Source organism: Lithobates pipiens, unplaced genomic scaffold (assembly GCF_037356315.1).
Source record: "Lithobates pipiens isolate NorthernLeopardFrog02 unplaced genomic scaffold, aLitPip1_a1.2 Scaffold_56, whole genome shotgun sequence".
NCBI lineage: Eukaryota > Metazoa > Chordata > Amphibia > Anura > Ranidae > Lithobates > Lithobates pipiens.
Genome location: NW_027507878.1, coordinates 1708965 through 1720339, shown reverse-complemented (window position 1 = coordinate 1720339; position 11375 = coordinate 1708965). Strand labels below are relative to the sequence as shown.

Here is an 11375-nt window from a genome sequence, read left to right as displayed (position 1 = left end):
CCTCTCCTCACCTCCCCATTCTTCTCTTACTCTCTTTATTCTCCTATCCTCTCCTCTCCATTCTCCTCTTCTCCTCTTCCTCTCTTCTCTTTTCCTCTCCATTATCTCCTTTCCTCTCTTCTCCATTCTCCTCTTCCTCTCCTCTCCATTCTCTACTCTCCATTCTCCTCTTCCTCTCCTCTGCATTCTCCTCTCCTCAACTCTTCATTCTCCTCTTCCTCTCCTCTCCTCACCCCTCCATTCTCCTCTTCCTCTCTTCTCCTCTCCTCTCCATTATCTCCTTTCTCCTCCTCTCTAGTCTCCTCTCCTCTTAAAAAGAACGACTAACTCCGGACAGCAGAGAACAAACTTTGATTACAATTCTTGTAAAATGCAGATGCATTGCAAATGCAGAATGAGAAGAAGAGAGAAGCGGCGGGTCTTGGTGGATCTTGGAGGGTTTCAGAGGGTCGTGGAGGGTCTTGGAGGGTCTCGGTGTACATTGCTAGGTGTTGGAATTATATAAAGGTTATTAGAGGACTGCAAATCCAGAAGAAGAAGTGATGACATTTTATATTATTTTCTCAGTGGGTCTAGGATGGTCTTGGTGGGTCTTGGTGGTTCTTGGAGAGTCTCGGAGGGTCTCGGTGGGGTCTCATAGGTCTCGGAGGGTCGTGTGGGTTTTGGAGGGTCTTGGTGGGTCTCAGGGGGTTTTGGTGTGTCTTGGAGGGTCCTCAGAGGGTGTTGGTGGGTCTCGGAGGGTCTTGGTGGGTCTCTGAGGGTCTTGGAGGGTGTTGGTGGGTTTTGGTGGGTCTCATGAGTCTTTGAGGATCTCAGTGGGTCTCGGAGAGTCTTGGTGGGTCTTGGAGGGTCTTGGAGGGTCTCGGAGGGTCTCAGTGGGTCTCGGAGGGTCTCTGTGGGTCTTGGAGGGTCTCGGAGGGTCTCTGTGGGTCTTGAGGGTCTCTGTGGGTCTCGGAGGGTCTCAGTGGGTCCTGGTGAGTCTCATAGGGTCTCGGAGGGTCGTGTGGGGTTTGGAGGGTCTTGGTGGGTCTCAGGGGGTTTTGGTGTGTCTTGGAGGGTCTCAGAGGGTGTTGGTGGGTCTCGGAGGGTCTTGGTGGGTCTTGGAGGGTCTCTGAGGGTCTTGGAGGGTGTTGGTGGGTTTTGGTGGGTCTCATGAGTCTTTGAGGATCTCAGTGGGTCTCGGAGAGTCTTGGTGGGTCTTGATGGGTCTTGGAGGGTCTTGGAGGGTCTCGATGGGTCTTGGAGGGTCTCAGTGGGTCTGGGAGGGTCTCTGTGGGTCTTGGAGGGTCTCGGAGGGTCTCTGTGGGTCTTGAGGGTCTCTGTGGGTCTCGGAGGGTCTCTGTGGGTCTTGAGGGTCTCTGTGGGTCTCGGAGGGTCTCAGTGGGTCTCGGAGGGTCTCTGTGGGTCTTGGAGGGTCTCTGGGTCTTGAGGGGTCTCTGTGGGTCTCGGAGGGTCTCTGTGGGTCTCGGAGGGTCTCAGTGGGTCCCGGTGAGTCTCGGAGGGTCTCTGTGGGTCTCGGAGGGTCTCAGTGGGTCCCGGTGAGTCTCGGAGGGTCTCTGTGGGTCTCGGAGGGTCCCGGTGAGTCTCGGAGGGTCTCTGTGGGTCTCTGTGGGTCTCGGAGGGTCTCGGAGGGTCTCAGTGGGTCCCGGTGAGTCTCGGAGGGTCTCGGTGTACATTGCTGGGTGTTGGAATGTTGGAAGGTTATTAGAGGATGGCGAGTCCAGAAGAAGAAGTGACGACATTTTATATTATTTTATTATATTGTTTTTAATAATGAAAATCAAGACAGACAAAAAAAAAAAAAACAGAAGTCAAAGTGTAAAATTTGGAGGGAGACGAGATTTTTTTAATAAAAGAAAACAAAGTATATTTGGAGCCGACTGATCATTATGGGGGGTGGGGGTGGGGGGGGGGGAGGGGATGAAGAGCCGAGACGAAAAAACAAAACAAAAAAAAATAATAATTGCAAAAGGAAAAAAATTTCAAACAGCAAAAAAAATAAAATAAATGTAACAATAAATAATAATATAACAAAAATGTAATTATGATGACAACAAGAATAATAATAGCGAGTGTTTTGTTTTTATATGTTACATAAAATAATAATAATTTCGGTGCAGTGTCTGTGGGGGGGGGGAACGTTGGTGTCTCGGGGGGGAGAGGCGGAACGTTGGTGTCTGTTGGGGGGGGCGGAACGTTGGTGTCTGGTCTCGGAGTTCCGGGGAAGGGATTGGGCGGCGCTCCGGACATTCTCTTCTCCCGGCGTGCACCGCGATCTCTCTCTCTTCCGGTTGGCTCTGGCAGACATTGGGGTGAGTGTCGGTGCTGTCCGGGTAATCCGGGGGAATCCTGTGCGGGGGAGGGGGGAGAGGGCCGGTAGGTGGTCGTGGGGGACAGGAGGGGGTGTCTGGGAGGGGGATGGGGAGATATTTCCAGGATCCCCCCGGAGGGGCCCCTCATGATATCCATAGATTGGGCCCCCTCCCCCCGGCTGTATGTGGGGCCCCTGAGATCAGACAAGACCTCCAATGAGGGCCCTTCTCTGTATGGGGGGCCCCCTGTGCAGGAGGAGGACCCCTAAATCCGGGACATTTGGGGTCCTGATGGTATTGGGGTCTTCCAGCTTCAGCCCCCGGAGCATTTTGCTGCCCAAAGACCAGAGCATTTTTTGCGATTCGGCGCTGCGTTGCTCTAAGACCCCTTTCACACCGGGGCGTTTTTCAGGTGCTTTAGCATAAAAAAAAAAAAAAAAAAAAAAAAAGCGCTTGAAAGAAGCCGCATCTGCAATCCCAATGTGAAAGCCCCCAGTGAGTTAAGGCCGCATTCATACCTGAGCGTAGCGGTTTCAAGCGTTTTTACCGTGAATTTGTGCAGGGCAAAAGGTCACCAATGTTAAAAGAACAAAAACGCCCGATTCACGCGACAAAAAAGGGTCCGGAACTTGTTTGAGCTTCAGGCGACTTGGAGTGGAGATGTGAACCGTCTCCATTGAGAATAATAGAATTTCTCCCCCTCTAGCGTTTTGTAGCTTCAGGCTTCAAGCTACAAAACGCTCAGGTGTGAATGGGGGTCTAAGAGCCCTTTCACAATATCAGCGCCTGAAAAACGCTTGTAAAGCTCCGCTTAAAGCGGTCTTCACCCTAAAGGGGAAGTTCCGCTAGTATTATCCCTCCCCCCCTCCGGTGCCACAATCGGCACCTTTCGGGGGGGAGGGGGGTGCAGTTACCTGGATAATCCAGGTAACTGCACCCACTTCCGGACAGACCGCCGCACGGCTCCGCCCACCGCCGCATGGCTCCGCCCCCCCCCCCCCCCGTTGTGTTCTGGGAAGCACACAGTTCCCAGAGACACAGCGGGGAACCAGCGCAGCGCGGCTCGCGCATGCGCAGTAGGGAACCGGGCAGTGAAGCCCTCATGCTTCACTTCCCGATTCCCTGACAGAGGATGGCGGCGGTGGCTGCAGCGAGACGATCGATCGCTCGTCATCTGCCGCCGACATCGCTGGAACCTGGGACAGGTAAGTGTGATATTATTAAAAGTCAGCAGCTGCAATATTAGTAGCTGCTGGCTTTTAATATATTTTTTAGGTGCAGCTCCTCTTTAAACTACCAGCGTTTTTTCAAGCTTTATTGGGGGGCTTTTAACCCTCGCTAGTGGCCAAATAAAGGGTTAAAAGCGCCCACAAAACGTTGCTGCCATAAGCGCTTTTAAGGCGTTTTTCCGGCGCTTCCCATTGATTTCAATGGGAAGGGGCACTTTAGGAGTGTTGTATTCACCGCTGCAAAGAAGCCGCTTGCAGGACTTTTTTTGACGCTCTGCCAGCGCAGCGCCTCAGTGTGAAAGCACTCGGGGTTTTTACATTGGGATTGCAGTTGCGGCTTCTTTCAGGTGTTTTACAGGCGCTTTTTTTTTTTTTTTTTTTTTAAAGCGCCTGAAAAACGCCCCAGTGTCAAAAAGGTCTGACAATTGCGCGGTCGTGCGACGTGGCTCCCAAACAAAATTGACACCCCCCCCCCACAAATAGCGCTTTCTTTTGGTGGTATTTGATCACCTCTGCGGTTTTTATTTTTTGCTCTATAAACAAAAATAGAGCGACAATTTTGAAAAAAAACGCATTATTTTTTACTTTTAATAAATATCCCCCCAAAAATATATTTAAAAAAAACATTTTTTTTCCGCCCAGTTTCGGCCGATACATGTTCTTCTACATATCTTTGGTAAAAAAAAAAAATCAAAAAAAAAAAAATCGCAATAAGCGTATATTTGGTTTGCACAATAGTTAGAGCATCTACAAAATAGGGGAGAGTTTTATGGCATTTTTATTACTAATTTTTTATTTTACTAGTAATGGCGGCGATCAGTGATTATTATTTTTTTTTTTTTTTTTTTCGGGATGGCGACATTGTAGCGGACACTTCTGATGCATTTTTGGACCATTCACATTTATACAGCGATCAGTGTGATTAAAATTGCACTGATTACTGTGAAATATCATTGCCAGGGAAAGGGGTTCCTGTGTGTCCTAGGAAGTGTTCTAACTGAAGGGGGGGGGGGGGGAGGGGACTGTGCAGGGAAACTATCAGATCGCTGTTCATACTCCTGTACTCTGTACAGACAGGCGATCTGTCGGCGCACTGCTCAGAGATAGAGATCAACCGATATATTGGCTGACATTTGGCATTTTTTAATTAATCGGCCGATTGTGCTGATAAAGAAGCCGATGACGTGTTCAGCGCGACTTGCAGAAGATTTCTGTGACATCAGTGAAGGACTTTCCTCCTCTCTGGGCTGCCAAGAAAAGAACAAAGTGAATACAATGTTTCTTCTTCAATGGGCTGAACTCCCTGTGTAGAAGTTCTCAGTTTTACCATTTAAAGACTAAATCTTTTCTGACACTTGTTGCTTACAAGTAAAAATCCTGTATTTTCTGCTAGAAAATCACTCAGAAGCCCCAAAATTTATATATATTTTTTAGCAGAGACCCTAGGGAATAAAATAGCAGTTGTTGCAATATTTTATGTGACGCGGTATTTGCTCAGAAGTGTTTCAAACGCAAATTAGCCCTTTTTTTTTTCGTCCAAAAGTTTTGAGTACCTGTTTTTGTGTATTTAATAAATAGTTTTTTTTTTTTTTTTTTAATCTAAATGTATCTAAATATCGTCATCGGCCAGAGAAAAACCCATATCGGTCAACCTCTACTCAGAGACCCAGAGACTCGCCATTTACACGCACAGCTCCCGGTCCTCCGTGTGCCCCAAGTGATCGTGGGAGCCCGGCGGTGATCGAGACCACTGGGCACTCGCATCGGCTCGGGGAGAGAATGCACATGCCTGCGGCAGCACGCAAGTCGTCGCCCCCCCCCAGGAGGCTTTGTTACCAACTCAGCTTAACGGCGATTTGCAGAGCCGCCGCAGTACAACTTTCTTACCCCCCAGGATTGGAATGTGGCTCACATGGGTTACTCTGCACTGTGATGGAGTAAATGTGTCGGATTGGGGGGTCTCAGTGATTAGTTTGGGGTCTCACCGGCTCTTTGGTTTTGGCATCCAGTGAAATCTGTCATCTGTCTGTCCTCCAATCACATCACTCAGCTCTGTGCTTTGTTTTTGTCTCCACAGAATCCATAATGGCGAAGTCCAAGAACCACACCACCCACAACCAGTGTAAGTACCCCCCTCCCCCCCACAACCAGTGTAAGTACCCCCCTCCCCCCCGCCACACCACCCACAACCAGTGTAAGTACCCCCCTCCCCCCACACCACCCACAACCAGTGTAAGTCCCCCTTCTCACCACCCACAACCAGTGTAAGTACCCCCCTCCCCCCGCCACACCACCCACAACCAGTGTAAGTACCCCCCTCCCCCCACACCACCCACAACCAGTGTAAGTACCCCCCCTCACCACCCACAACCAGTGTAAGTACCCCCCCTCCCCCCACACCACTCACAACCAGTGTAAGTACCCCCCTCCCCCACACCACCCACAACCAGTGTAAGTACCCCCCCTCACCACCCACAACCAGTGTAAGTACCCCCCCTCCCCCCACAACCACTCACAACCAGTGTATGTACCCCCCTCCCCCCACAACCAGTGTATGTACCCCCTCCCCCCACAACCAGTGTATGTACCCCCTCCCCCCACAACCAGTGTATGTACCCCCTCCCCCCGCAACCAGTGTATGTACCCCCTCCCCCCACCCGCAACCAGTGTATGTACCCCCTCTCCCCACCCGCAACCAGTGTATGTACCCCCTCTCCCCACCCGCAACCAGTGTATGTACCCCCTCTCCCCACCCGCAACCAGTGTATGTACCCCCTCTCCCCACCCGCAACCAGTGTATGTACCCCCTCTCCCCACCCGCAACCAGTGTATGTACCCCCTCTCCCCACCCGCAACCAGTGTATGTACCCCCTCTCCCCACCCGTAACCAGTGTATGTACGTACCCCTCTCCCCCCCCCCCCCTCACCACCCACAACCAGTGTATGTACCCTCCTCCTTCCCCCCACAACCAGTGTACGTACCCTCCTCGCCCCCAACAGTCCTGGCAGGTGCTCCCAGTCCCTGCCGCTGCTGCTCCCAGGCTCCCCACCCCCCCGCAGTCCCAGCCAGTGTGCCCCTCCCCAAGCCCCCTCCTATACATTGAGGTCGGAGTATTTCCATAAGCTGTACATTATTCCAGAGCCGCGCTCTGCATGATGTCTAGTGTCCCTCCCCTCCCCTTAAGATGATGTCATAATTCTGGATCCACCATTGTTGGGTCTGAATGTACAGAGCTCACTGGCTGCTTCCCCTCCAGCCGGTACAATGTGTGGAGGATGGGTGGGGCTCCTGTCAGTGCTGCCGCTTCTCTTTTTCCTCTGAATCTGGTGAATAATTATGACGTTTCCTTTTACAGCCCGTAAATGGCACAGGACGGCATCAAGAAACCCCGATCCCAGAGATACGAGTCTCTCAAGGGGGTAAGTGGGGGAGGGGGTCCCTGTGTGTGTGTAGCTCAGCCCTATCATCAATAGGCAGCCATGGGGAGGGGGGGGGGGGTGCTATTCTCCACCATTGGGGAGGGATGGGCTATTTACCAATAGAAGAGGGGGGTGTGGGACTATTAACTACCAATAGAAGGGGTTGTGGCTTGGTGTCCTCTACCAATAGACAGAAGTTGGGGGTGTGGCTTATTTACCGACAGAAGGCGGGAGTGTAGCTTATTCTCTACCAATAGACAGAAGGTGGGGGTGTGGCTTATTATTCTCTAGCGATGGACAGAAGACTGGTGTGTTGCTTATTCTCTAGCTATAGATAATATGGGTGTGGCTTATTATAGACAGAAGATGGGGGTGTGGCTTATTGTGTTCTTCCAATAGACTGAAATGGGGTGTGTATTATCCCCCACCAATAGAGAAGACGGGGTGTGGCTTATTCTTTACCCATAGACAAAAGATGGGGGTGTGGCTTATTCTCTAGACAAAAGATGGGGGTGTGGCTTATTCTCTAGACAAAAGATGGGGGTGTGGCTTATTCTCTAGACAAAAGATGGGGGTGTGGCTTATTCTCTAGACAAAAGATGGGGGTGTGGCTTATTGTGATCTTCTAATAGACTGAATACAGGGGGTGCGTATTATTGTCCCCCACCAATAGAGAAGATGGGGGGTGTGGCTTATTGTCTTCTACTGGTGCCTGAGTTTAAATGGTGTTGTTTAAAAAATTTAATAAAGTTGTATATTTAAATGGAATTGATTCCTGAGTTGTCAGCCCCGCCTTCTCCTGGTGGTGAAGCTTTTCTGGTGCCTCCGTTTGGTGGGAAATGTTGGGGGGGTTACGGACTTCCCAGTGCGAGTTTTTTATAGAATTTATTTTGGGCTGTTATTGTGATTGGATGAGAGCTTTCCTCACACTGAGGGTCACTTTCTATGAGGGTCGCCTCCCTGGCGGGATGATTATTTCAGATTTTTGATGCTTAAAGTACTATTATTTTGCATGGAAATTTTGGCGTTTTTTATATTGTTGGTCTGTAATTCTTAGAATAACTCACTTAAAGCGGGGTTCCACCCTAAAGTGGAACTTCCGCTGATCGGAACCCTCCCCAGCGCCGCCCCCCCCCTCCCCCTCCGGTGTCACAATTGGCACCTTTCAGGGGGGAGGGGGGTGGAGATACCTGTCAAAGACAAGGTATTTACACCGACTTCCGGGCATAGACTCCCACGGGAGTCTGTGCCTCTTCCTGTCCCTGCGCGCTGTCTGCTGGGAGACACACGGGTCCCAGAGACAGCGTGGACAATTCCTATTGCGCTGCGCGACTCGCGCCTGCGCAGTAGGGAACTGGGAAGTGAAGCCGATTCGCTTCACTTCCTGATTCCCTCACCTAGAATGGCGGCGGCAGCAGCCGAGAGCCGAGTGATCGATCGGCATCGCTGGACCCTGGGACAGGTGAGTGTCCATTTATAAAAAGTCAGCAGCTGCAGTATTTAATAGCTGCTGGCTTTTAATATTTTTTTTCCACAGTGAAATCCCTCTTTAAATTTGTAGACTGTAGCACACGTCCCGGATATGATAAAGTTTGAAAAACAAAAGAAGTATAATAATTTATACATTATTGAATAATTTTTATTATGTAATCAAATCAAAAACACAGAATTTGCTGAGTTGCGGAATTGTCGCTGTCATCACTTTTCCGTATTGATGACGGATCTCCCCACAAATCGCTATCCCTCAATTCTGCGAGTGATTCTAATTTATTATCGCTGTTCTAAAACCACTTTTGATGTAAAGGGACAGTTTTGGTTGCTATGGACAATCTCCAGTTTTCCTGCAGAAAGAACAGTATATATATATATATATATATATATATATATATATATATATATATATATATATATTATATATATATATATATATATATATATATATATATATATATATATATATATATATATATATATATATTATAGAACTGCATGCCGGACACGGGGCAGACCACTGGGGACAAAGGGGGGGGTGAAATAATTACATCCAGCAATCTGTAAGATTACATTACAGGCATATCCCACTTTTAAAGTACACAATGGGGGTTTATTTACTAAAACTGGAAATGCAAAATCAGACTCAGTTCTGCATAGAAACCAATCAGCTTCTATCCCCGGCTTGTTCAGTTAAGCTGGTAATAAAACCTGGAAGCTGATTGGTTTCTATGCAGAACTGAGCCGGATTTTGCACTTTCCAGTTTTAGTAAATAAACCCCCATTGTGTACTTTAAAAGTGGGGTACACTGTATGTAATGTGTGTTCACTTTTTGAATTTTGGCGCCGTTCTCCGCCCCTGTGCGTCGCAACTCTCGCAGGGAACGAAGCCCGGTGATGTGATGCATCGAGCGGAGGACAAGCCACTCACACTGCGGGGAGACATCGCTGGATCCAGGGGACAAGGTAAAGGAAACTTCCAGGATCCAGCGATGCGATCCCGAGTGTGACTCGGAGTTACCGCTCTTGGTTCTGAAATTCCACCCCGAGCCAGACTTGGGAATACCGCCGGGGGGGTTAATCTGAAACTACTTGTTGGAGAAAGTTGAATCTTGTACTGTGAGATGGGGGGGGGGAGGGGGGCTCCATAATCACCCCGATATATTGCGGTGGTGAGGTTGATGTGTGTATGCTTTTTTTTTTTTTTGTTTTATGCCCTGTGTGCATGAGGTCTAACAGTTTATTGTGGATAATCTCTCTATTGGAGGGACGGGCTATTTGAATGCTTTGTACCTCTGCTCTGCTCTCCTCTCCTCTCCTCTCCTCTCCTCTCCTCTGCTCTGCTCTGCTCTCCTCTGCTCTCCTCTCCTCTGCTCTGCTCTCCTCTGCTCTGCTCTGCTCTGCTCTCGTCTGCTCTGCTCTCCTCTCGTCTGCTCTGCTCTCCTCTCGTCTGCTCTGCTCTCCTCTCGTCTGCTCTGCTCTCCTCTCGTCTGCTCTGCTCTCCTCTCGTCTGCTCTGCTCTCCTCTCGTCTGCTCTGCTCTCCTCTCGTCTGCTCTGCTCTCCTCTCGTCTGCTCTGCTCTCCTCTCGTCTGCTCTGCTCTCCTCTCGTCTGCTCTGCTCTCCTCTCGTCTGCTCTGCTCTCCTCTCGTCTGCTCTGCTCTCCTCTCGTCTGCTCTGCTCTCCTCTCGTCTGCTCTGCTCTCCTCTCGTCTGCTCTGCTCTCCTCCCGTCTGCTCTGCTCTCCTCTCGTCTGCTCTGCTCTCCCTCTCCCTCTCCCTCTCCCTCTCCCTCTCCCTCTCCCTCTCCCTCTCCCTCTCCCTCTCCCTCTCCCTCTCCCTCTCCCTCTCCCTCTCCCTCTCCCTCTCCCTCTCCCTCTCCCTCTCCTCTTCAGGCAGAACCTTCTCACACCCGTTTTTTTGTTCTTTTGTCTTTCAGGTGGATCCCAAGTTCATGAGGAACATGCGTTTTGCCAAGAAACACAACAAGAAAGGCATGAAAAAGATGCAGGCGAACAACGCAAAGAATCTGAAATAGTTCTCTTTGTATTTTCTGTCATTTGAATAAAAAAAATCTTCAAAACGGATAATTCTGGAATTATTGGGAGTCTCCTCGTTCCTTCTGCTCATCAGTCATGCGGCTTCATAGCGTTTTTAGCAGGGAAATGGATTAAGATGCCTGCAGTGGGGCCTGTCCACTCCTAGGTGCAACCCCCCCCCCCCCACCCCTCCCCCCTGTGTGCCAAAGGGGTCTTGTACATATAGATGTCCTCATTCCAGGCAGTCTTTACAGATCATCCTCCAGCCATGGATACTTACCTACTGGGGTGAGTTCCTCCCCCGCAACATCCAGATACGAGGGTTTCCTTCTGCTGTACACAACCAGCTTTATTGTAAATGGTGTAAACGCACAATGCCAGTCTATGGGGGGCCCCCCCCCCCCAATGTGTTCTCACCAATATCGGCTCAGTGATGATGACTAAACCTCTTATTGGGGGAAACTTGTTGAGGGAGGAGGAGAGAGTCTGGCTTTGTCAATTTGCACGATTTGTAATAAAGTTTGTTGTATATCGAGCAAAAAGGAATGTGCAGCCTGCTTGTAGAGCCGCACGGTTCTGGGGAAAAATGAGAATCGCAATTTATTTATCTTTTTGCTTAGAATAAAGATCTCGATTCTTGACACACATCGTCTTTAACATTATACAAAAAAATGTGGGTACGATGTCGCATGACCGCGCAATTGTCATTCAAATATGACAGCTGAAAACTGGTCTGGGCAGGAAGGTGTAGAAGTGCTTGATATTGAAGTAGTTAAAGTGTGGTGTGTTTGGTTTTTTTTTTTTTTTTTTTTTCGCTGCCCCCCCCCCCCCCCCCCAAAAAAAAAAAATTGCATTGAAAGACCACTGCGCAACTACAGTGTGACATAA

General features: G+C 49.6%; 1 protein-coding gene across 1 annotated transcript; it reads left to right on the top strand.

Moving 5' to 3' along the window:
- The first annotated feature begins 1232 nt into the window (after nucleotides 1-1232).
- RPL29 (ribosomal protein L29) lies at nucleotides 1233-10538 on the top strand. Its single transcript, XM_077467514.1, has 5 exons — nucleotides 1233-1302; nucleotides 2121-2312; nucleotides 5619-5663; nucleotides 6898-6961; nucleotides 10388-10538. Exons 1-5 carry the CDS (start codon nucleotides 1233-1235, stop codon nucleotides 10404-10406), a joined length of 390 nt encoding a protein of 129 aa, XP_077323640.1. The 3' UTR covers nucleotides 10407-10538.
- Nucleotides 10539-11375: the final 837 nt, after the last annotated feature.